Source organism: Lolium rigidum, chromosome 2 (genome assembly GCF_022539505.1).
Source record: "Lolium rigidum isolate FL_2022 chromosome 2, APGP_CSIRO_Lrig_0.1, whole genome shotgun sequence".
NCBI lineage: Eukaryota > Viridiplantae > Streptophyta > Magnoliopsida > Poales > Poaceae > Lolium > Lolium rigidum.
Window position 1 is genome coordinate 172,040,008 of NC_061509.1, and position 27,260 is coordinate 172,067,267.

General features: G+C 46.6%; 1 protein-coding gene and 1 non-coding gene across 2 annotated transcripts; both read left to right on the forward strand.

Moving 5' to 3' along the window:
• The first annotated feature begins 11,399 nt into the window (after positions 1-11,399).
• LOC124692593 (protein ORANGE-LIKE, chloroplastic-like) lies at positions 11,400-13,782 on the forward strand. Its single transcript, XM_047225993.1, has 8 exons — positions 11,400-11,586; positions 12,074-12,188; positions 12,297-12,410; positions 12,502-12,588; positions 12,719-12,795; positions 12,880-13,007; positions 13,137-13,243; positions 13,459-13,782. Exons 1-8 carry the CDS (start codon positions 11,525-11,527, stop codon positions 13,534-13,536), a joined length of 768 nt encoding a protein of 255 aa, XP_047081949.1. The 5' UTR covers positions 11,400-11,524; the 3' UTR covers positions 13,537-13,782.
• A 91-nt stretch (positions 13,783-13,873) lies between these two features.
• TRNAL-UAG lies at positions 13,874-13,953 on the forward strand. Its single transcript has one exon. It is a non-coding gene; the product is annotated as a tRNA-Leu (tRNA).
• Positions 13,954-27,260: the final 13,307 nt, after the last annotated feature.

The window sequence follows — 27,260 nt, forward strand, 5'->3', positions numbered from 1 at the left end:
ACCTTGTTATTAATAACATCCAATGTTCATGATCACGAAACCATGATCATCTATTAATCAACAAGCTATTTATACAAGAGGCTTACTAGGGACTCCTTGTTGTTTACATAACACACATGTATCAATGTTTCGGTTAATACAATTATAGCATGGTATGCAAACATTTATCATAAACACAAAGATATATTATAGTAACCACTTTATTATTGCCTCTTGGGCATATCTCCAACAGTTGACTCCTCTAGCTTCGAGTTTCGTTGTAGATCCTCCTTTGATGCCTCTATATCTAAACAGGGGGTTCAAAGAAGGGTGAGTATGAGCGTACTCAGCAAGTTCATTATAGGGAAAGAAGTGTTTGATGCACTAGCTACAGCCATGGACTAGAAAGTCATAGGCAACGCATGTTCTCGTAAACATTTCTTCAAAGGTTGTTTTTATTCTGAAAAACTATGTCCGTCAGCCTTCACCGGGTGTCTAGAACTTCATGGAGTTCCTTTCCCGCTGCGTTCGCAGTTCCAAACCCGGAACAGGGAGTGACAAGCCACAATTTGATACACTCTGTAGAGGTGTGTTACTTTACCCATAAGAGAACTTAACCATCTTGCACAACCAAGTCATGAGCTCGTCCACACTTCCTTGGTATGGAGCCCGGTATAAGGTCCTAGCCAATCACTGTGCTTTCCCGCGACCTCGCCTACCCACCCGTTTGTTATAGACATGCTGAGTTTAGGTACCGACTTCACCTTGGTTGCTTACCCCTCGGCGCATGACCCTCAGACACACCCTACAACCCCTCGTAGGTACACCAAACCGTGGGAACAATACAGGGCTCCCCCTGCCAGCCTCAGCCGGCCTCCGGTAAGGTGTACCCGTTGATATGCGAGAGGAAAAATAACAGATGACTACTCCGTACCACTCCATGTATTATGGTAAACACAAGTATTAAGGCGCAATAATCATTGGACGACATTTGTTGTTAACTCCTAGGTGAGTAACCCAGTGCAATGGAATCTCCACAAAACTCATGGCCCTTTTGTTCCAGCTTTTGGAGGCTTTCCGTGAAAATAAGCAGCCCGAACGAGCCAAAGGGCTCGGCTGCGCAGTGGGCTTTTTCAAAAGCCAGACGTTTAGGTGCTTCCCGAGCTTCCCCGCGAGGCAACCGAACCGAGCGTTTCCTTTTTCTTTTCATTTCTCGTTCTCTTCCCCGGCAGCTCTCGCTAGGGTCCCCCTACAAAGCCGCCGCACCACATCGCCGCCTTCCGTCGCCTCCGAAGCCACCGCACCACCGCGCCTCCCCTTCGCCTCCCTAGCCACCTACCATCGCCTCTGCTCCCTTCCGCGACGACCCCCTCTCCGCTCCGGGTCCTGGACATCTCGTCGCCCCCGCTCCCCTCCGCGACGCCCCTGCCGACGACCACCTCCCCTCCGCTCCCCTCCTCGACGCCCACGACCGCGCCGTCCTCGACCGCGCAGCAACAACACCCCACATCCCTGCCGCCGTTCAGCTTGGTGAGGACAAATCTAGGCCGAGGCTCTACCCATTTCTTCCATTATTTGTGCTTTCAATTTGTGAGCAATTCTGGTTATCCAAACAGAAAGGGATTCCTAGATCCTTAAAAAAACAACACGTACCATATTCCTGATTTCCGTCGAGAAGGGCCACCAACGAAGAAGGAAGAAATTTTCAACCATGCCCACTCATCGTTGTGAAATTGCATCGAGCGCATCTTTGGGATCTTGAAGAATAAGTGGCTCATTTTGAAAGGCATCCCTCATTTCGACTTGGTTACACAGAAGAGAATTATCATTGCTTGTTGTGTGCTTCACAATTTCATTAGAGACTCCAACTTACGTGATAAACAGTTTGATCGATGTGATGCAGATGAGGATTACATGCCCAAGGTTCAGAGGCAAACAATTACCTTGACTAGTGATCATGTGTCGGGTGAAATACACACAAGAGACATGAACGGAACACGTGACGACATTGCCAACACGTTGTTCATTTCTAGACAACGTAGGAGTTAGCTAGTATAATATAGTGGAAATGTATTTTAGACAACTATATTCCCGATGGTTATGTAATGACAATTGTATGGATATAAAGTTCGACTTGAATGTTAGATGCATATTCTATTTATTACACGTGAAGCAGCGATAATACGACTTTTCATGAATGTAAGGGTGTTTCAGACAATTCAACAGTTTACAGCCAGACAGCCAGCTGGTTTGCCAAAGACTTCCACTCAGAAAAGCAGCTTCTCCTAGACATCAGCTTTTCTGCACAACAGCCACAACCAGCCACAACAAAAAGGCCCTTATACCATGGTTCCATTGCCCACCACATAGTCATATTCATAATTGTAAAAGTAATACTTTGCTTTTAAATGAAGGAGTGATAAGTATAGTACTTTGCAAGTAATTTGATAAAAACAATCAAGGTGACATGAGCAAGTGATGAACTGGCATTTCTTGACTGCAAGATTATGCAGTCAAAAGCTTCGAGGCGATATAACTCCAAATTCTGAAGTAACATCATCGTCCGGTAAGGATAATGTTTAAAAGATTGGAAAATATGCTATAATGCATAAGTATGTGATGCAATCGCTCTAAGCGAATCCTAACCCTGGTGATTTAGGTTTAGTGAGTTGTAATGATTTCTGTAGAGTGTGTTGCACTTTTAGAGTGGTTTCACAAACAAGGTTATTATTAGGGTTTCGTTAACTTGATATCATATATGAGTGGTGTAATACATCATAATAGTAATAATAATAATACACAAGGAATAGTAGTGGTCATATACTTAACATGTAAGGAGCATTGGTTAACTTTAATTCCTATAAGCATGGTTGATGATTACTCGTTATTTAATTCAAAAGAATAACTTTTGAAGAACATATTACTTAGGAACAATAAGTATTTCAAGTAGGGACTATTTGCTTCTATGGTTTAATATACATTTCAATTGAGTTTCCCAAATAGGTATTATATGGATCCTAAGCAAAATGAAGTTAGATGCATCTAGTATTTGTAGGGTTTAGTTGTGCATGCCCACATAAAAGTGAATTACTACACAAGGTTGCTATTATGGTAGATTACCATGCTTATACTAAGGAATGGTAATTAAGGTTGATGACATGCAATAAACAAGTTAGGTTTACCATAAGTTGATCATATAAGGTCTATTCAAAATGAAGACAGGAAATGATAGTTTTATTTGCATTTGGGAATGTACTATTTTAGTAGAACATGAGCATGGATTTATTTACTTAGCATAGTTCTATGAGTAAGTATTAAGTCCATATGATCATATTTTATAAGTTCCTAGGGTTTTAGAGTTATTAGCTAAGTAACATTGCAGCTTAGGGTTTCACATCAAATTATGATGGAACTAGGGTTTCCTATTTGGTATACCATTCTAAAATAATAACTTGTTGAGTAAAGTTGAAATTAAGGAACAACTTTTAATTTCAAGGTAATAATGGGTTTATCATGTTTCTTATTTTTATTATTTCAAGAAAAGGGTAAATAAGGTAAATACAATTTAGAAGTTCAAATACTAATAATGGTAATGTTAAAGTTAATATGATAAAATAAAATTTACTTTTGTGTTTTATTTACTTCCTAAATGATTATTATTTATTTAATAAATTTTACTAATTATTGATTTTTCTTGGAATTTAGAATAAGATAAAATACTTAAAAAATAAGTGCTAAATAATTCAATTTTATGTTTTTGTTAGAATTTGAGATCATATTTTTTGTGGATAGAGTTTATTTTTCTGAATATTTTGATATATTATTTGTAGTTTTCTGAGTTGAATTTGATTTGCTATGAATTTCCAAAATTTCTGCATTTTTCTGGAATTGGAATTAAAATGGAAAATACTATGTGTACCGGTCAAATCCTACCCATAGGTACTGACTGGTGGGGTCATGGCCAGGTCATATGCCACACCAACATTGGCTGAGTCAAACCCGGTCAATGGGTCCCATTGGCCACGTCATTCTCGACGACGGCTTAACGCCGGCGGGCAGGAGATGCCGACGTGGTTGCTATGGGGCTCCCGCGGATGAGCGGTTTGCTCCATTCGAATGAGGAGGCGATGGGGAACCATCTGGTGGCGGCGGAATAAACTAAGGGTCGTCGGAATCACATCGGCGAGCATGAACTACGGCGGTGCACTCCGGCGAGGTTCCCAACTCGACTAGGTTGCATGCCAGGAAGGATAAAAGGGTGCAATCGACGATCAAGCTCACCGTGCGGCTTGCAGAAGGCTCGACGGCGATAGTGGTGGTTAGAGATGTCCTCAACTTTGCCGATTCCGGCGATGATCTGTGGAAGAAAAACTGTCGATTGGCTTGATTTAGAGCTCCCCTTGATGCTACACTTCTCGTGGATGATCTACGTGCCGAGGCGCTTCTCCTTGACTATTGCATGAAGCTTGGGATGGCTCCTATCGACGGCTCCTTGATCAACACCGACGACATACTCCGGTGGAATGTGAATAGTAGAGAGAGCGAGAGATGGCGTAGAGCTTCTAGGGTTCCGTAGCAGTCATCCTCGTGGTTTTGTAGTGTTGGAGATGGTCGACAATGCCCTCTCACCGGCGGTAGTGGTCAAGATGCAGCGGGGATGTCGGCGCTTGGTTTGGGCACAAATCTTGGCGTAGTTGGGATAAGTACTGACGCGGCAAAGCTTGAAGATCACGCTGGGGTTTCGGATTTCATGCGACGATGGCTGATTCGTCAACGGTGAGGTGGCCAGCGAAGTCGGTCACGCTGTCTCGGTTTCGACCATGCGCATGAAGAGGAAGAAGACGGTTCCCTCCCTCGCATGCGTTTCACGCGGCCGAAACGGTATTGGCCGGCCACTGGGTTGGCGTGGGGTGGTTGCTGGGCTGCTATTTGGCTGCACTGGCTATTGCGTTGGGCTGCTGCGCCAGATTTGGTAAGTCCTCTCCCTTTTCTATTTTCTTTTTGTACATTCTGTTTATGTATTTTCTATTTAAATTATAATTTGAATTATAATTTGAAACATGTATTGTATAAAATATTTTGAGTGTGTGTATGTTTATGGAATATATCCAAACTATTATTGTATAATAGAAAATTTTGTATGTGTATTCACATATTGGTTTACTACTTACTATTGGAATTTAGATTAATATTCCAATAGGTATGATTTTGAATTTCAACATTGGTGAGTTCAAATTATTGATAAAAATCCATTTCTTAATTACCTAATTATAGGTATATTTTTATGTTTTGCTTTACAAGAAATAATTTATAAAATGAAAATTATCATTTGATTTCTTATGTGAGAGTAGGATTACTTGAATTATTTTATGTGTCCAAAATCTTCTAAATACTTGGGAATTCTTAATGATGTTCAAAGGTTCACTGATGGAAGATATAAAGGTGTGATCTTGGGGTTCTTAAATTTTTTCATTATTCCATCCATATAATTTATTAGATTTGGAATTGGAATACACTTCAAGAGTTAGGTTTATTTACTGGTCTCACAAGCTTGAGTGAAATTCTAACAATGGTTTGTTTGATTGAATTTCATGATTGAAAGGTGGGTTTAGTACTAGGTTTGATCAACTCATGAACTCCCTTGTACTTGAGTCTAGTACATGGTCTTGGTTTTACTTGTGTTTACTAAATGATACACACGTTAGGGTTGACATGTGGTCTAGGGTTCCAAATGTGTTTGATAACATGCTGAGTTGACTAAAGTTTTATCTTCCTCCCATTATTAGGATGGTTACGTCAAAAGATCACTTAGGTTTATTTAGAGGCTTGACTAGGCAAGGTCTTGATATCCTTCATGTGTTTCACTACTTAAGATGTGGAGAATGATCTAGTGTTGCTCACTAGTAGTCTCTCTATGATTTCATGAGATGGATGATATCTGCTTATCACATTAGGGCTTAACTTATACTTCTATATCTCCAAAGCATAATCATGTACTACACATGATCAAATTATTCTCCATAACTTCTCACCTTAATTCCTAGTGTTTATGATCATTACCAAGCTGTGATGATCATGGTATTGGCTTCCTGAGTTGTCTTTAGTGAGATATGGTCCCCACCTCTAAGATCAATGTTTACTCAAATTAAGCTAGAGTGTAGCACTTCTCTTGTACTCTCTTGGATAGACATGGCTAATGCTAGTATCAATAACCTCTCTTTCTAGGAATCCTACCTTGTTATCTTTTGTAGCTTGTTCTTCAGGAAATCTGGTAAACATGCATCTTGTTGCACGCCTCCACCTCCTAGATGTTTCATCTTGGTCCTATCGAATGTGTGGAGTGGCCTAATCCTTTGTTATTCTTGTAGTATGATACCAGATGATCAAATGGCTAAGGTAGGGGTTTCTTTTATAGGCTTGGGCATGCTCTAATATCATGACACATAGGTGGGTTGATCTTGTTTTGGTTTGATGAGTAAGGTGCTTGGTTGTCATGCTCTCATCCATAGCAATCCTTTAAGCATGAGGTGGCATAACTGAGGATGCAAGCTATGTACATATTTCCCTCCTAGGTGGCCTTATCATTATCCTTTAGTTTTCTTTATTTTTGGGCACCCAAGTGGCACTTGCTACTAAATGGCTTATGGTTGATTACACCAAGGCATGATCATGTGAGTTTCAAAATAATCATAGTTAATTTTATTCAAATAATTTGAATTATAATTCGTAATGTAAATGGATTTAGTTTTGTGATATTCCATATATTTAATAAGTTATGATTTAAATAATAATATATGTCTTTTATGCACTTTAGACCCTGGGGTTTACCATATTTGGTAATAAGTTAAAATTGAACTAGGTTTTACACAAAGGTAGTTTCTTAAATTTTAAGTGTTAATAACTTAGAGTTTGATTCTTATCTATCTTATGGTTATATGCCTCTCCCATCTCTAGGGTTTAATGATAAGCTTGTGTTGGTGCTGAGTTCAAGAGTTTAGTTCAAGAAATACCATGAGGTTCATGGTAGGGATATTTATTTGTTTAAGACATGGAAAAGACAAGTTAAGAATGGTTCTTAATTATTTCATATTCTTTTATTTGTGGTTGAGTAGATATCTATATGTGGTTGCAAGGAATATCATAGTATGATCCTTTAAAAGATCTGGTCATTGATCCTTGCTTAAGGTGTTGTTGTGTTGGTTTTAGTTCTATTTGATCTAACCCCTCAGATCAAATCACCTCTACCCAAAACAAGGTTTTAGCAAAGGTCACATTGAGGTTTATTGCGCTTAACTTGATGATCTACTTCAGTTCAATCAACTCAAGTGAAATTTCAGTTACCGTGACAGGTTTTATTTGAAAGCACGAAAATTCCCCGGGATTTTCTATCCATGAATGCAATGCACATATCTGTTTCCTCTCTTTTTGTAACCCCAAATCCTGGGATGTTACATAAGCTGCCGCCCTTCTTCCGCAATGAAGAGGTCTTAACTCAGTTAGAGAGGAGGATTATAGAAATTATCGTTGTCAATTTGGATGTAGTACAAACTAGGACTGGAGTGTTTCACCGTGTTCGGGTGAAGCTGGATTCAACCAAGCCTTTGACACGGTTTGTTCCGCTCGCGTTGGAAGGGAGCGAGCAAATGTTCTTGCAAGTGCAGTATGAAAAGTTGCCAAAGCATTGTCGGGTATGTGGACTAATGGAGAATGCGTACCTCGAGTGAGGCACATGGCCTGGAGCACAGTGACTCGGTGCTCCAGTTTGGTTCTGGGATGATCTCTGACGGAGCCTACTGGAAGCTGGGAACGCCGGTGTCCGAGCTCACAACCTAGCTCGTGATACAGATGGTGGCAGAGGATGCGGTTCAGTGGGAAGCCGTGGAAGGGGGGCTACATGACGCGTGCCTGGTGCAGAGTGTGGGCGCCACAAGTGGGTGCCGAAAAATAACTGCACTCGGAAACGAAATTCAGAAGAATGGGATCGGAGCCTCAAGATGAGCTAGACAATGTTGAATCGGATTGGAATTTTTATGGTAGGATCACAAACCATAGGATCTTAACTTTGAGAATCGTGAAATCTAAGATTCTACTTAGTAGAATCGTTGAATCGTTCCACTCAATTTGGGTCATAAAGTCGTAGAATCACATTGTAGAATCATGATTCTGATAACTATGGAGCTAGAGGATACTGCATTACTGCTACGAGCCCGATCAAGAAGCAGGCAAGAGGTTCACATACCGCTGACCATGCTCTATGTTCTGTATATCAGGTTGGCACCTCAAGGTTCCGTGCTAGGACTATGGGAAACGAGATGGGCCTCCACCTACTGCAGGAGCATGGGTGACAGACCTGCAACTAATGAAGCGCAAGGCCACTGCCGAGCTAGGCAGGGCACGTCCAGGGGTAAATTTTTAACCCACTTACCATGATGTAGTATGATTCTGATATTATTATCTGCTTGATGGCATGCCAATACATGCTTATCAGAAGTTCGGAAACAAAGTATCATTTATTAATGCTGGCAATGTGTTTGTGCGAAGCCTACTATAATACTATATATGCGATGTATCATGTTCTATGCATCAGTCTATCACATACAATCATTCAATAACACGGCCGAGGACTGTTGGTATTTATATGCACACTAAAATTGTTGAGCGTTCAGAAGGATCAAAACTGAGGCTGATGATGCTGCCAAGATGTTGATGCTACCCCATCTTCTAAATACCCCTACAAGCAACAGGCCATGGGCCAGCCAGGCCGGTGACAATTTATGGAAGATGGTATATTTTCTGAATCCACGTACATGCTATGATTTTTGTCTATTTATTATCAACTTTGTCTAATGCTTATATGAAGTTAAGAAACGCCAAATTCGTTTGGTTACATTTATCATACACTAATTTTTTATTTTTCAGTATGTCTCATTCACTATATACACTGTTGAGTTCTGTTGGTTTCTTTTGTAACATTTGCATTGTTATAAATTATTCTCTATACACAACCCTATTCATCAATATACATTTAGCACTATATGCACTAGTCTGTCCCATCCAGTCATTCAATATCACCGATGAGGTATGTTACCATTCATATGCAGACTAAAACTATTGCGCTTGTACTCAAATGGATAAAAAATGAGGCTGATGAGAATGCTGCTAAGATGATGATGCCACCCCATCTTCTGAATACTTGTACAAGCAGAAGGCCACGGGCCAGCCGGACGATGACCTTTTAGCGCGTATATTTTTCTTAATCCTCATGATTTTGTTTGTTTATTACCAGCTTTCTTTAATGCTTATGTGAAGTTCAAAACACCAAATAGGTTTGCTTATATTTATCATACACTTAACTTTTTTACATTTCGGTCTGTTTCATTCAGTATATATTCTATTGTTTTTTTGTAAACATTTGCATTTTTGTGAACTATACTCTATACACAACCCAATTCTTTCATTTACATTAAGCACTATGCATCAGTCTATCTCACAGAGTCATTGTCTATTGCTATTCATACTACACCCGGGTGTAGTTACACCCACGTGTGTTTCTCATAATCTAGAGAGTATCTATCATACCTAAGAGTATGTACATGTAGTATGAAGTATATAAAACTATTTTGGTAGTATATATAATACTTTGTAGGAAGTATGCACATTTTTTTACGTAGACTCATTTTTTACGTATACATATGCATGTATTTCGTATATATAGTGCAAACTACATGCTCACTTACATTTTTTTTCTCCAAACTTGGTTTGTAATATCTTAGATATATTGTAGGAACACACTCAAACTGATAAAGTATCGTATATACTTCCGTATGGTAGTATATTAGATATGGGTGTAACTACACCCAGGGATAGGAAGTATTTATCCTATATATATATATATATATATATATATATATCTATATATATATATATACTGAAACTCCCGAGCATTCACTTATCAAAAGGATTACAACGGCTACTTATGAGGTATCAGAGGCTGCTTCCAAGTTGTTGTCAACCCCACCTTCTAGATGTGTCTATAAGTGCAAGTCCAAGAGCGGTAACCATTTCAAGGAAGCGGGTATATATTTTCTTAAACTACATACATACATACCATGATTTATATCTGATATTATTACCAACTTAGTCTAATGCTTATATGAAGTTTGGAAACACTAAATTATCTTCCTTTCATTCATCATACACTAAAATTTCACTTTTCAGTCTGTCTCATACAGTGTATGCACTCTGTTGAGTTTTGTTGATTTTTTGTCAACATTTGCATTGTCAACAAGGGTTGGTCAAAACCACCGATATGAAAAGTAAAACTAAACACTGATGTTGTTGTTAATTTGGAGACCAGGAAGGCGTCTAAAAGATGTACAATCGGAGACTTGAGTTGCCAATTTCTTGTAGAAATTATATTCGACTTGCTGAAAGAATTGGGCGTAACTTTATAGGCTTCAAATCAGACTCTTTGGTGGTGATGAATGCCTTCCAATGCCCATTGGAGAGCAGGATAACTCGAATGATGTATCTAGACGAGTGTCGAACAATCATGGCAGAGTTTGCTTCGGCACAAGTATCATATTGTCCTTGGGATGCAAACAAGGCGTCAGATTGTTTAGCTAAATCAATAGAGAATCAGGATACTCGTGTATGGTTTGATGAGCCGCCCTTGTTCTTATATCCATATTTGGTGGATGACGGATGTAACCTTACTTGATTAATTAATAAAGGTTGCATCTTGTTAAAAAAAACCGATTCTCAAGCCAAGAATGTTAAAGCCAAACTTCACGCCTATGTTAGGTAGTTCATAGCACCGACGTGAGCGCCCCAAATATTCCGATGCAACTAAACCGAGATGCTTTCATCTCCCCGTATTTGTCCGGTCTGCTCGAGTATACAAAGCAGTCTCCGAAGGATCAAAGTTCCAACTTCTTTTCATATCTACCGTAGCTTGGGCCTAGCTTGTATCCGTACGTTGCCAGATGGAATTTGCGTTAAAATATGTTTTGAGGTTTAATCCTGAAAAAAATCTACCGTAGATGGGGCAGGTGAGTTTACGCAAACTCAACAAAACTGAATTGAATTAAAACTGAAGGATATGAAAAATGGCGTATCATAATGAACAAAATTCGACCAGTTGAATTACTACAATACTTTTTTTGTTTGCAGATAGAGAATCATCCTTGGCTACGGGTGGCAAACTGCCTGCAGAGATGCTTCGTCTCTCACATTTGTCATCTACCGCTCGCTCGCCTTGTCGGATCCCACGGCGAAACGGCCCGTCGACCCGAAATGCCCGGTCTTTATCCGAAGCCGTCGTAGCAGCACCGCTTCCCATACGTCCGTCGCCACACCGCGAGTGGCACGGAAGCCGCTGGCCGGCCACATGACTTGCCTCGCCGCGTCCGCCGCGACGCCGCCGGCTGCGAGGCCCGCGTCCCTGCGCCTGCTTGTTGCAGTGGCGGCTCCTTCTCCCTGGCGGTCCGTTCAGCCTCATCGCGCTCTATGGAGGAGAGAAGGCGCCGGGCCCAGGGCTGTAACCATGTTGCCGCGGTGCTCTTCCGCCGGGGACTCCAGAGCGGCCGGAGACGGCAGCCTATCCAGGTAGCCCCCACACCATAAATTTCCCCTTACTTCTTGTTTATTTACGGAATGGATGGACGGTCATATCGTTAGTCAATATAGTTAGTAGGATTGTTGGTTTGTGCTTAAAGATCCCTTTCTACATAAGCTACATGGAATACAAGGTACAAGGTACGAAATTTCACAATAAGAAAATGAGCCAGGAAATGCGTGCCGCAGACCCTGGTGCCTGAGAGATGTTCCCACAGTCTCACTAATATGCCAATTCACAGATTCCTGGTATTGTGTAGAGGATTTTAATATTCACTTCTGAGTTAAGAGTGGATATCCTGTCAAAGATTAGTATAATAGCCAAAACTCTGCATGTAGATTTGGTCTGCAGTGAAGGCCTTACGTAGATCTTCTTGATTGCTTGCTAGAGTAGTTTCCACTAACCTTGTGTGTACATTCAATTTAACAAAGATACCCGCTAGATCCATAAGCACTCACTAATGGTTCACTTTTGTAGTTTTTGCATAATCGAAGGTCCAGAGACAATACAAGACTTCGTTCAGATGCAATCGCAAGAGATTCAAGACAACATCAAGAGTCGGCGTAACAAAATTTTCCTTTTAATGGAAGAGGTGATTATGTTACGCACATTACCATCATTTTAACAATCCTAACAGTATTTTTTAGCTTGCTAATTAACAGCATTCTGTAGCTCACCTCAATATGTGTAATGTTCTCAGGTCAGACGATTGCGGGTGCAGCAGCGAATAAGAGCTGCTGAAAGCAGAGGTGCCAGCACTGAAGAAAATGAAATGCCGGAGATGCCATCTACTATTCCGTTCTTGCCTTATACGGTGACCCCCAGCCCTTATGTAGTTTATCTGCAAAAGTCTTTCGTTAAGTTGTTCTTAGTAACATTCTTTCATTTTGTTTTGTCTGAAGTAGTCACCGAAAACAATGAAGCAACTCTATTTGACATCATTCTCTTTCATATCTGGGATAATCATGTTTGGAGGCTTGATAGCTCCAATTGTAAGTGCCAGCTTCATCTCTTTGTAATTTGTTTTCTTACCTATACAATGTTGTATTCCTTAGTTTTTCAAAGAGCTTCTCGTCCTTACAAGAGGTACTGTTGTATATCTTCTAAAATATGTTGATGCAGCTTGAACTGAAATTGGGGCTTGGTGGTACATCTTATGAAGATTTTATACGGAACATGTACTTGCCTCTACAATTAAGGTGCTTTAAGAGCTATTTGTTTTACGTAATTCTTCAGTAGTGTTTAAAATAGTGATTTAATAACTTTCCTCGGCTGTTCTATAGTCAGGTAGATCCTATTGTGGCATCATTTTCCGGCGGCGCAGTTGGTGTAATTTCAGCCTTAATGTTGGTTGAAGTTAAAAATGTGAGGCAGCAAGAGAAGAAAAGATGCACGTATTGCCATGGGACTGGTATGAGTGAATTCCTTTTCAACTATCTGGCAAATAAGGAAAAAAAAAACACACACACACACAGAGCCTTCAGAGTCCCTCTTTTTTGTACTTTATTTGCACACATGAACTTGTTTTCTGTATTTATAGGATACTTGCCATGTGCCCGTTGTTCTGCTAGCAAAACGTTATTGAGCACCAAACGCTTTTCATTATCGACAACTGAACGGTGTTCCAATTGTTCAGGAGCTGGAAAGGTATGCTTCTAATCTCAATTTTGTTTCACAATACTCAGTTTGATGCTTTTTAGAAGATTAAGTTAAAAATAATCGAATGGCGTATCATTCTCAAGTTTATTTTTCCCGAGATTGACCTACTCATGTTGGGATGCTGTAGATCAAAACAATGTTGCAGATTATACTTATGCTCAGTACCCAGACAATATTAATTCACGCATGTACGCGCTTTCCAGGTGATGTGCCCAACATGCTTGTGCACGGGAATGGCGATGGCAAGCGAGCATGATCCACGTATAGATCCATTTGATTAATGTTGAGCAATTTGAAGTGTGCATGTCTGTTGCTGCACGTTTTGATGTGTAGCAAATTGTTTCTATTTCTGTGGTAGACCCGTAGGGCTTGAATCAGTCTTTGTTACTCCAAAGTATTGTATATCTAAGGAGTTGCAGCGAGATGAGCCTGACAGAGTTATGACGATCAGCCCAACTACCAAAAAGTTGTAACGCTGATATATCTTGATACTGGATTATATGAGAACTCGATCTCGGATTTTAGAAGCTCCCTATGGTTTCCTATCGGATTTATTTACTCAACATGCGCGCATCGTTAAATGGTCATATTCATAATTGTATTAGCATTGTCAACAAAGACAGTTTGGCCGAGTGGTCTAAGGCGCCAGATTTAGGCTCTGGTCCGAAAGGGCGTGGGTTCAAATCCCACAGCTGTCAATATTTTTCCACCTTTTTAACGTAAGTATTCCAGTCAGTTCAATAAGGTTTTTCAGCCGGGTGTTTTTTTATAAAAAAAACTGGAAAACTTTCCCTTACTCAAATAGCCCAGCAAGATCATTGGCTACAAATTATACACGGTAGCTCGGGTGTTTTTTTTATAGAAAAAACTGGAAAACTTTCCCTTACTCAAATAGCCCAGCAAGATCACTGGCTACAAATTATACACGGTAGCTCGGGTGTTTTTTTTATAGAAAAAACTGGAAAACTTTCCCTTACTCAAATAGCCCAGCAAGATCACTGGTCACAAAAAACTTGGACAAAGTCAGGAGCATGACCCGGTCATACAGCTTGGGGTACATCTCTGAGCTTTGCACCAAAAACGGCGAGAACGTCTGCGACAGAATTACATGCTCTTGGACAGAAACTAAATTTATTACAAACTGAGTTCAGAAACTCCTTTATCTCCTTAATCAGCACCTCACACGCCCCTAGCTCACCATTGTCACTTTTGATCGCCTGGACCAGCAGTTGCGAATCAGTTTCTATCTGAATTCTCGATATACCCAATCCTGAACCACATGCAGGAATCTGCTGCAAGCCTCCGCTTCAGCATGAAACGCATCTTGGACATGGTCTAATCGCCCGGCAGCCGCCCGGGCAGCTTCTCCCGTCGAGTTTGTGACCACGAAACCCCGGCCACCACTACCAGCACACTGGTTCTAGCAACCATCAGTGTTAGTTTTCAGAAAATCTTCATCAGGGGGCCTCCATCGTTGATCCGATTTAGGCTGTTGGTTACCATTATGCAGAAATAATTCCTCATACTCCAGTGCAAGTATGTTCACCTGGGCTTCAACATGACCCAGCTGCCAGGTTTTCCCTTCTGCATTCACTTTGTTCCTTATTTTCCACCATGACCACAAAAGTTTGATGCACTTCAACTTATTTTTTGTATCTAATTTCATGATCTCCATGATTACATATTTTGGACTGGAACAAGACAGAAGGGTCAGACCCAGTTGCCCCATCATACGATTTCTTGCATGGCGTTTTGTGTTCTTGCTAAACATAATGGAAGATCATCCACATTGATTGTTTGCCCCGTGCTATCCTCATATAGATTTAGCACATGTTGCAAATGTTGCGCACTCAGAATGAGCCAATCATTGGCAAACAAAAGATGGTTAAAACTCGGAGTATTGTGGCAAATTTTGACCTCTTCTAATTATCCACTTTCTTCCGCACTATCGAGCAGACTCGAGAAAGCTTCACCACATATAAGAAACAACTATGGTGAAATTGGATCCCCTTGTCTAAGTCCCCTCGGGTTAGTTCGTCCGTCATATATCCATTAAAATTGAACCTATATTTCACCGTAGAAACACATTTCATAATTGTTAGATGTATATATCTGTATATTGTAGTTTTGTTATCACCAGGATTTAACCGCGATCAGGAGGTGGGCCGCGATCAAGATGGGCTTGGAAGATTATATATGGAAGATCGATGAAGCGGCCTTGCACGGAGAATTTGGGCTAGTTAAGCCCGTGTATCTTAGCATAATAGATTGTGTATCGATTTAGAAGTTAGAGTTTATCTCGTGCACGGGTTAGTGCACGCCCACATTAGAAAGTCCCCGGGACTATAAATATGTACCTAGGGTTTATTGAATAAACAACAACTCACGTTCAACCCCAAAAACAAACCAATCTCGGCGCATCGCCAACTCCTTCGTCTCGAGGGTTTCTATCAGGTAAGCGACATGCTGCCTAGATCGCATCTTGCGATCTAGGCAGCACAAGCCCCACGTTGTTCATGCGTTGCTCGTACCGAAGCGTTTTTGATGGCGAGCAACGTAGTTATCATTAGATGTGTTAGGGTTAGCATTGTTCTTCGTTTAAGCATGCTTACGTAGTGCAACCCTTGCATATCTAGCCGCCCTCACGCCTATCTCAGTGTGGGGGCGGCACCCCGCTTGATCATTATTTAGTAGATCTGATCCGTTACGATTGCTCCTTGTTCTACAAGGATTAGTTTAATATCTCGCAATAGTTTGGCCTTACAATGGGGGGAGGATCCAGTGGCACGTAGGGTGGCGTTCGCAAGTCCTAAACGGGATGTTCCTAGGATCAACTTCATGTTGGTTTTTTGGCCTTGTTTAGGATCGGCTTACGAGCACCGTGCGTGGCCGTCAAGGCCCAACCTCGGAGTAGGATGATCCGATTATGCGGTGAAAACCCTAAATCGTCGTAGATCTCATTAGCTTCATCTTGATCAAGCAGGACCACCAAGTATTCGTGCACCCCGTACGGATCATGGGTGGATCGGCTCTTTGAGCCGATTCACAGATAACCCGAGAGCCGATCGAGGCTCGTATTTAACGTTTACATGTATGCCCCGCAGAAACTAAGCGAGGCAATCTCATCACCTTCCCGACCGTGTATAGGTCAGGTGGCACGCCCTTGCACTTCGCAACGCCGCGTGTGACCGTAAGAGCATTGCGGGCCGTCGCTCGGAGGGGTCTCAGCCAGCCGCAGCTCTAGGCTCCTCCCGGCTCTACATTGTTGACAAGGCCGCTGCCCGCCGGTGGGTTTTGGCAGCCAACACATTCTCGGCACGCCCGGTGGGACAATCGTCTACATCAACCACATCGCCATCTACATCCGAGATGGCGGACGGCACGCCGCCACCTACGAGGATCCGCCCGACGACCTCAAGAAGCAATACAACGAGATCAAGGCTACCCTCGAAGCCGACCTCATCGGCTCTTTTCGCAGAACCCGTTCCGGTGGCATCGATGGAAGGGGTTCTCACCGAAGGTGCACTCGATGGGATAGACCTCTCTTCCCCGTCGGAGGAACGCACCAGGGGTCCGCGGCAAGAGATCAACTACCCGGTGGCTCACTCGCTACACCGCCACTCGAGAACTTGGTCAACGTGCCGGAGCGTGTCGCTCCGCGCGTGATCCAGGAGATCATGAGCCACCGCACTCGCCGTCGTGACCAGCTCTCGGGACTCATCAAGGAGAGTTGCCATTCCAGGCCCCGTCCACCGCTGCCATTTGCGTTGGCAGCACTCGCCGAAGTGCCGACTACACCGGCATTCCTCGTCTACGCAATTGGTGGCGACCCCAGTGACTACCAGCTCTTAATGGAGGCGCCTAAGGAGATCCCTCATGGATACGCGTGCATGTATGTGCCGGATTGTGGTGACTGGGCACTCACAAACCAGGCCACAACATCGGGGACTCCGGCGAAGACAGGAGGAACGTCGGCGACAGAGCGTACGTGGCTAACTAAATACGCCACACCGACGAAACTCCCGAGCCCAGCTCCCGCAGCCGGCTCGTAGCCGGAAAAGCAAACATGGCAGGCCAAGTACGCCACCCCGGCGAATCTTCGCAGTGCAACTCCTACGGCCAGCACAGCGGATCGATCGCACCATACCGAGAGACCAGCTCGGCATGATGCCGAAAAGAAGGGCGGTCGGCTATTCCAAGCCGTACCCCGACGATTACGAGATGATCCCGCTGCCACCTAAATATCGGCTCCCCGACTTCTCCAAATTCAGTGGATCGATGGCTCCAGCTCCATCGAGCACGTCGGCCGATATTTGGCTCAACTAGGACCGGCTTCGGTGTCGGATCAGCTACGCGTGAGGCTCTTTTCACAGTCCCTCACGGGATCGGCTTTTGGATGGTACACCTCTCTGCCAACGAACTCCATCCAAGCCTTGGAAGCAATTGGAAGAACAGCTCCATATGCAATACCATTCGAAGCTTCCGAGTCCGGCATTGCCGATCTAGCACAACTACGTCGAAGCGCGGGGAAACGGTGACGAATACATCCAGCGCTTCAGGAATCTTAGGAACCGATGTTATTCGGTTCGTATAACCGAAAAGGAAGCAGCCGAGTTGGCGTAGCAGTGCCTTGCAACACAGCTCAAGGACATGGCCTCCCAAGCAGATTATCCCTCGCCGGCGCACATGGTTCGAAACTATCAGCATATGAACAGCGCCACCCCGACCTCGTACCAAGACAAGTTCAAGCGTGCAGTAGTTATGGTCGATACGGAGGAGGATGAAGTGCCCGCGGGAGGCCAAGAGATAGCAAGTGGCTGAGTGGACTCGTGGGGAACCCCGTGGCCCGCAAATGGGTAAAGCCACCAGTGGCCGCCCAGTGGGATTTGATTTTGACGTGACCAAGACCGAACAAATCTTCGACCTCCCGCTCAAGGAGAAACAGCTTGACGATTCCCGAAGGTCTCAAGTTCCCCACGGCGAAAGAGCTAAACGGAAAGCCGTACCGCAAATTCCACAACTCGCTTTCCCATGCCACCAACGACCGCCGGGTGTGGCGTCAGCACATCCAAGCGGCGATAGAGAAGGGGCGGCTAATTTTCAACCAAGACGCCATGAAGGTCGACACCCAACCCTTCCCCGCCGTTAACATGGTAGAAATCACCTACCCCGAAGGTTGCCAGCCAGGTCCCTCGTTCAAGCATCAACATGGTAGGACCCGGAAACCACTCGGCAAAGATGGAGATGAGGGCAGCTGCTCTCATAGCAAGGACACAGAGGAGGCCGCTCCACGCGATCGGCTCCGTCATGATGGCAAGCGCTATGTCACGAGGGAGAGGTGAAGAATATAAGATATCAGCGACCCTCTCTCGATCACCTCCTCAACAAATATGTTAGTCAGCATGACCAACGCCGACGACCCAATTACGATGATAGAGAAGATCGTTTGGCTAGAGAAGCCGAAGACATCGTCGGCAGGATCGCGATGAGGAGGAGCACGAGCGCTATGCCACGGAAGCATCAAGGGAGCAAGACGACAACGCCAGCATTGGGACTGCCCCTTCTTCGTACACCGCCGGGATTCAGGAATGAGCCGATTGCCCACAATCGGCAATTGCCCGTAATGCAATCGAAAAAGAAGGAGGCAGCCAACGTGTCCGTGTTCGAGCGCCTAGGGCCTCTCCCGCCACAAAGCGAACGCGCCGAGTCACCTCGTTGGGCAGATCTTGAAGATTCGGAAGACGAGGGAGAAGTGGAAGAAGACAGTACCACCGGCCAAGGTGGTGCCCCGACGGACTCAGCCGTTCCCAAAAGCGCAGTGGTTCAGCGATTGCGCGGCCCGGAGGAAGCCGAAAGGTTGTACCCGCATACGCTAAGGAAGGCACGGCCTGATCCGGTCGCAAAGGTTCAGCGAACCCTGGATGAAGAGGGTCGTCCACGGAAAATGGAGTGGCGCCCCAAACAGAGGAAAGCCGATGATGAGACATCGGCTGGCACAAACATGGTACTCGTCTTGCCGACAGAGCTTAGCCCTCCGCGACTCTACGGAGCACTCAAGGTGGACGACAGCAAGCGCATCAAGTCAGAGGTTGGGTTGGTTTCATCCAGCCTCGACCAAGTAGCAAGATCAAACCAATGAGCAAACCAGAGAGGCCGATCCTTGTGATCGGCCCCAAAAAATTTACGAAGGGAACTTACAAAACCTTCAACAAGCAAGCAACGTGGAGGCGGATTCCAGCAATCGGCCAAAATTATCCTCACCTACCTTTCTGCCTGGGTTCAACATGTTATCCAACACAGCCGATACCATCAATTTTCTTGACAGAATCGGCTCGGGGGGGCACCCAGGTATATGAAAATACGAGGATATGCAACAGAAGCATCTCATCTTTTGTTGATGGGTATTGGAATATGGGGGCCGATGCACAGGTCTCTCATCTTTTGTTGATGGGTATTGGAATATGGGGGCCGATGCACAGGTCGGCCGTAATAAAAATGAAAATTCGAAAATTTTCGAGCACAGCCGATGCAGCAGACATCGACTTCAGAATCAAGAAACAGCCGATGCGTAGCCATCGACTCTAGTTGTGCGAGGATTATTAAGCCTTCACCAAATCCAGGACTTCCAATCTGTGGGGCTAGTGCAACTGAAACGAAAGATTATCGGCCGTCGAGGAAGAAAGAGGATCGGCTGTGGCACATTCTCTCCGGCATTCTCGCCTCGAGTAAGAGCTCGGGGGCAGCTCACCTTGAAGGCTTTCCGCTCGCAGAAGCCGATTTGTGTTCAAATCGGCCGACGCTGCATAAGGAACTTCCCCACACGCGATCGGGCCCAGTGTCTACACAGCTCATGCGCGTATCCTCGTCTCTCGTTTTGCATTGGCCGAGACTCGGGGGGCAACAGGCCTGGTAGATTGCTCTGTTGAAGGACCGATGCGTTGTTATCGGTTCATTGCGCATTGGCAAAGGGGACGAATCGGCAAGGTCAGTAGAAGAGAGAATCGGCTCAATTAAAACTCAGAAGAAATCGGCAAAATCAAAGTGGGGAACAGCTTCTTCATTGATAGGCGGGATTTCTTACATAAAGAGCTGAATTGCTCTCAAAAGGAAATACGAGGGGATACATTGCCCCATCTACTACTACCGACCCTATGACAGAGGTCCTATCTACGGGCCGTCATTGCCCTCATCGTCATCCTCCGAGCTCTCATCGGCACCGCCGCCGATGGGCTCCTCGTCGCTACTCCCGTAGCCCTCCACGGGGGCCTCATCCCCGTCTTCGTCGTCGCCGCCGTCGTCGTCCCACCACATGCGAAGGCGCTTCGCGGGTGGGTAGCCCTCGAGGGAGTCGTCGTCGTCGTCGTCCTCCTCCTCCTCTTCTTCCTCCATCACCCCCTCGGAGGAGGTGAAGTCGTCCCAGGAGAAGCGATCGTCATCGCTCTCCTCCTCCGGTTCCCCGTCGGCGAGGAAACGGAGGTCGCTCTCCCCGTCCGTCGAGGACCGGTCGTCCTCGGACTCGGATGGAGAAGTCATGGTCCGACTCCTCCCCGGCCGCAATGGCGCGGCGGGTATTGGCCGCATGGACCGCCGCTGGGTTGTGCTCCGGCGTCGGCTCGCGGGACATGGAGGACTGGCTGGAGGGGTCCGATGGGGCTGAAGAGGAAGAAGACATGATGGTGCAGGAGGGCTTTTGGACTGCTAATGCGAGGATGCAGAGCAGAACTGTTCATAGCGGTTAAATAAAAGGGAGATGGTGAAAATTCAATGCCACAGCAGTTTCCGAGGAAGTGGTGTTTGAAAGAAAGAGAAAAGACTGCCAAATCACGCGGAGAAGTTGAGAAGGCAAGTCATCATGGTGACGGATACCGCGACGGTTCCGCCACGACATGACCCGACGGGAGCGTAATGATTTTGGAAATACCATTTCCAAAACCAGGGGGGCATGTGTTATCACCAGGATTTAACCGCGATCAGGAGGTGGGCCGCGATCAAGATGGGCTTGGAAGATTATATATGGAAGATCGATGAAGCGGCCTTGCACGGAGAATTTGGGCTAGTTAAGCCCGTGTATCTTAGCATAATAGATTGTGTATCGATTTAGAAGTTAGAGTTTATCTCGTGCACGGGTTAGTGCACGCCCACATTAGAAAGTCCCCTGGACTATAAATATGTACCTAGGGTTTATGGAATAAACAACAACTCACGTTCAACCCCAAAAACAAACCAATCTCGGCGCATCGCCAACTCCTTCGTCTCGAGGGTTTCTATCGTAGCGACATGCTGCCTAGATCGCATCTTGCGATCTAGGCAGCACAAGCCCCACGTTGTTCATGCGTTGCTCGTACCGAAGCGCTTTTGATGGCGAGCAACGTAGTTATCATTAGATGTGTTAGGGTTAGCATTGTTCTTCGTTTAAGCATGCTTACGTAGTGCAACCCTTGCATATCTAGCCGCCCTCACGCCTATCTCAGTGTGGGGGCGGCACCCCGCTTGATCATTATTTAGTAGATCTGATCCGTTACGATTGCTCCTTGTTCTACAAGGATTAGTTTAATATCTCGCAATAGTTTGGCCTTACAAAGGGGGGAGGATCCAGTGGCACGTAGGGTGGCGTTCGCAAGTCCTAAACGGGATGTTCCTAGGATCAACTTCATGTTGGTTTTTTGGCCTTGTTTAGGATCGGCTTACGAGCACCGTGCGTGGCCAGCAAGGCCCAACCTCGGAGTAGGATGATCCGATTATGCGGTGAAAACCCTAAATCGTCGTAGATCTCATTAGCTTCATCTTGATCAAGCAGGACCACCAAGTATTCGTGCACCCCGTACGGATCATGGGTGGATCGGCTCTTTGAGCCGATTCACAGGATAACCCGAGAGCCGATCGAGGCTCGTATTTAACGTTTACATGTATGCCCCGCAGGAAACTAAGCGAGGCAATCTCATCACCTTCCCCGACCAGGTATAGGTCAGGTGGCACGCCCTGCACTTCGCAACGCCGCGTGTGACCGTAAGAGCATTGCGGGCCGTCGCTCGGAGGGGTCTCAGCCAGCCGCAGCTCTAGGCTCCCCCCGGCTCTACAGTGTTGACAAGGCCGCTGCCCGCCGGTGGGTTTTGGCAGTCAACAAGTTTCCCATTATGTTAGGGGGCTTTCTGCATATGTGCACCTGTACATGTACTATATATTGTGACCTTTGGCCCCCTGATAATACAACAAGCATATTGTGCTAACATGGTATCAGAGCAAAATTGGTCCTCCTAAAGGCTTGTTCCCGGCCGCCCCACTGCGGCTTCTCCTCGTCTCGATCGCCCGTGCGTGGTCGATCTCCGTCCGGCTTCTCCTCGTCTCGATCGCCCGTGCGTGGTCGATCTCCGTCTCGTCCTCTGCTGGTCGATTCGTTTCGACCGACACTCGTCCGCCTCCATCCCCTGCGCGAGGCCGTCCCGATCCGCCCGCCCGCCCGCTGATCTCCGTCCGCCCCCGTGATCGATCCCGCGAGGCCATCCCGATCCGCCCGCCCGCTGATCTCCGTCCGCCCCCGTGGTCGATCCCCCTGCCCGCTCTCCCCGATTCTCCGTCTGCCCCCGTGCCGCGTGCTGCTCCCGCCGCGTGCTGCTCCCGGCCCGGCCCGATCCCCCTGCCTGATCCCGTGCGGTGGCCGTTCTTCCCAGGCTGCCGATCTCCCTGGCCCGTCCTGAGATCGGTTCGATCTCCCTGGCTGTGCAGTTGAATTCCGTCTGAAAAAGAAAGAAGCAAAAAAAAAGCGAAAAAAACTATGTCTTCCTCGGGCTATGTTGCGATCCCTCGCTGCCCGGTGATCTTCGATGGCGCGAATTACCCTGATTTCGCTGCCTTCATGCGCGTCCACATGTGCGGTCTTCGTCTTTGGGGTGTGCTTTCTGGAGAGGTCTCCTGTCCGCCGCGCCCCGTTGCTCCTACGGTGCCTGTTGCACCACCACCTGTTTCCCTTGCCCCTGATGCTACTCAGGCAGATAAGGATGCAGCCAAGAGTGCTGATGACACTGCTCTGGCTGATTATGACCGGAAGGTCCAGGACCACTCTACTGCCGTTGCGACTTACCGGCTGGATCCGACCGAGTACACTCGGTGGATAGATGAGGATGCTCGTGCCGCCGCTGTTCTCACCTCCGGTGTTCCCGCCTCGCATGCTCGCTGAGTTTATGGGTCTTCCCACCGCCGTCGCTCGGTGGGCTTTTCTTCGTCGCCGCTATCAGCCGTCTAGGGATGCTCTCTACCTGTCCGTGGTCCGCCGGAGCATGCCCTTCAGCAGGGGTGATTCTACTATTGATGAGTTCTACACTCGAGTGCCTGCTATTTGGCGTCGGCTTGATTCTCTCCGTACATGTCCGTGTGTGCCACCTGTCCCTGTCGTCCGACCGTGCGCGCGGATCCGGAGTTTCAGCGCGTTTTTGAGTTCTTGTCGCGGCTCCGTAAGGAGTTTGTGCCGCGCCGAGCCCAGCCTGCTTGCCCGTGGTCGTGTTCCGCTCTTCGAGGTACTTGCCGAGCTTCGTGCCGAGGAGACTCGTCTTCGTGGTGCTGGTCTTCTTGAGGTTCCCTCTCGTTCTTGCTGCTCGTGGCCCTCCCGTGCCGTCTCGCTCGTGGACCTCCTATGCCGCCGGCTTCGTTGCGGCCTCCGGCACAGCCGATACTTCCTACTCCTCCATTCCGGGGTCGGCGTCAGCCCCAGCAGCCTCGTGGTTCGACGTCACCTCCTTGCACCTACCGTGGCAGGCCCGGCCACACTATCTCTAGTTGCCGGCGAGGGATCCCGGCTTACGCCCGCCGCATCTTACTCGTCGTCGGCTGGTTCTTCGAATCTTCTGTCGTTGCGCTATCTCGATCGGGACATTATCCGTGGTCTTCGTGGTCCGCTCGCCGGTACGAGCTCTTCCTCGACGGGTACCGCTCGGTTCCGTGCCCGGCTCTTCCGGCACCGTGCGACCACCACCTTCCACACGATCGGGTACGTCATCCCCGTGGTATCCGGATTCCGGAGCTTCTTTTCATATGACCTCTCGCGTCTTCTATTCTTTCTGCTCTTCACTCTCTTGTTTCGCCCTGTTCGTGTTATCACGGCTCGATGGTACCTCTCTCCCTCGTTTCCAGTCGAGGCACCCTTTCTACTACCTCTTTCTCTCGTTCCCGATGTTTCTCATGTTCCTAGTCTTAAGATGAACTCGTTTTCCGCTAGTCGCCTATCGATTCTCGGTTGTCGCGTCATTCTTGACGTTGATTCTTGTGCTCGTTCGGGACCGCCGTACACAGGCCCCGGTTGGAGCTGGCCCTCGCAGCCTTGAGTCCCCGGGCTCGGGAGTTAGATCAGGCTTCGCGTTCCTTCGCCGCCACTTCATCCGCCGCGTTCTCCCGCGGTTGCTCGCTTCGTCACCGGATCTTTTCAGCAGTGGCATCATCGGCTGGGTCACCTCTCGTGGCTCCCGTTTATCGTCATTAGTTCGTCGTGGTCTTCCGGGGTCCGTCTCGGGAGACGTGTCTTTGCATTCGTGTCGTGGTTGTAGGCTAGGCAAACAGATTCAGTTTCCCTATCCTACTAGTGCGTCTGTATCTCAGCGACCTTTTGATTTAGTTCATTGGGATGTTTGGGGTCCGGCTCCCTTTCCTTCGAAAGGGGGTCATCGATACTATATTTTGTTTATTGATGATTTTTCGCGATACACCTGGTTGTTTCTTATGCACTCTCGCAGATGAGGTGCTTTCTATTTATCGGCGTTTTGCAGCCATGGTTCGTACTCGGTATTCCACGCCTATTCGTGTGTTTCGTGCCGACTCCGCAGGAGAGTATATCTCCCGAAGACTCGCGTAGTGTTCTTGCTGAGCGGGGCCCCTTGCCCAGCTCTCATGTCCCGGCGCCCATGCTCAAAATGGTGTCGCCGAGCGTAAGCATCGTCATATTCTTGAGACTACCCGTGCTATGATGATTGCTTCCTCTCTTCCGCCGCATTTACTGGGCTGAGGCCGTCGCTACGTCGACTTACCTCATTAACATTCAGCCTTCTGCTGCCCTTCAAGGTGGCATTCCTCTCGAGCGTCTTTCCGGTTGCTCTCCGGATTACTCGACACTTCGTTTATTTGGTTGCGTTTGCTATGTTCTTCTCCCTCCTCGCGATCGCACCAAGCTGACCGCTCGGTCCGTTGAGTGTGTTTTTCTCGGATACAGTGATGAGCATAAGGGCTATCGCTGTTGGGACCCCGTTGGTCGTCGGATGCGCATCTCTCGTGATGTCACGTTTGATGAGACGCGTCCCTTCTATCCTCGTCCCACCTCGGTACTTACCCGGTGGATGATATCTCTTTTCTTCTTTTTCCGGATGCACCCCCTGCTATCCCGTCTCCTCCCCCTCCTAGTCCTGATGCGCCCCCTTCGGCGCCATCCTCTCCTCCGTCTAGTCCACCTAGTACTCCTCGTTCTCCGGTTTCGGATCCTTCTGATGATGTCCCTTCTTCCGCTTCTTCTGATGAGTTGTCCTCTGCTGATGACCTTCCCCCTTCACGGCCTGTCCGTCAGCGTCGTGCTCCAGCTCGTTACTCTCCTAGTTAGTATGGTCTCTCTGTCGTTTCCGAGCCGACTTCTTATCGGGATGCCGAGCGTCACCCTGAATGGCAGCTTGCCATGGCTGAGGAGATCGCTGCGCTTGAGCGCACTGGCACTTGGGATCTTGTTTCTCCACCTTCTGGTGTTCGTCCTATCACGTGTAAGTGGGTCTATAAAATTAAGACTCGCTCCGATGGATCTCTTGAGCGCTATAAAGCGCGTCTTGTGGCTCGTGGCTTTCAGCAGGAGCACGGCCGTGACTATGATGAGACTTTTGCCCCTGTGGCTCATATGACTACTGTGCGTACCCTTGTTGCTGTTGCTTCTGTTCGCCGCTGGTCTGTCTCCCAGCTTGATGTTCAGAATGCTTTTCTTAATGGCGAGTTGAGTGAGGAGGTTTACATGCAGCCTCCTGATACGTCTCTGACGTATCGATAATTTCTTATGTTCCATGCCACATTATTGATGATATCTACATGTTTTATACACATTATATGTCGTATTTATGCATTTTTCGGCACTAATCTATTAACGAGATGCCGAAGAGCCAGTTGTTGTTTTCTCGTTGTTTTTGGTTTCAGAAATCCTACAAAGGAAATATTCTCGGAATTGGACGAAATCAACGCCCAGGGTCCTATTTTTGCACGAAGCTTCCAGAAGACCGAGGGAGAGTCGAAGTGGGGCCACGAGGTGGCGACACACCAGGGCGGCGCGGTCCAGGCCCTGGCCGCGCCGGCCTGTTGTGTGGGCCCCTCGTGACGCCCCTTTACCTGCCCTTCCGCCTACTTAAAGCCTTCGTCGCGAAACCCTGATGTCTATGGGTGCTTCTATTCTTGTAGACAGTGTTGGGCCTCCAAGAGCAGAGGTTTGTAGAACAGAAGCAAGTTTCCCTTAAGTGGATCACCCAAGGTTTATCAAACTCAGGGAGGAACAGGTCAAAGATATCCCTCTCATGTAACCCTGCAACCACAAAGCAAGAAGTCTCTTGTGTCCCCAACACACCTAATAGGTGCACTAGTTCGGCGAAGAGATAGTGAAATACGAGGTGGTATGAATATATATGAGTAGTAGTACCGGCGCCGTAAAAGTGCTTGCCGGCGTGTGGTTGATGGTGGTAATATTGCGGACAGTAGAGATGCAAGAAAACAAGAAACAAGCAGCGATAGCGATATTTAGGAACAAGGCCTAGGGATCATACTTTCACTAGTGGACACTCTCAACATTGATCACATAACAAAATAAATAGATAGATGCTAGACTCTACACCCTCTTGTTGGATGATGAACACCACTAACTGTGTAAGATTACACGAACCCTCAATGCCGGAGTTAACAAGCTCCACAATATTCGATGTTCATATTTAAATAACCTTAGAGTGCATGACAGATCAACATAACCAAACCAAGTACTAACATAGCATGCACACTGTCACCTTCA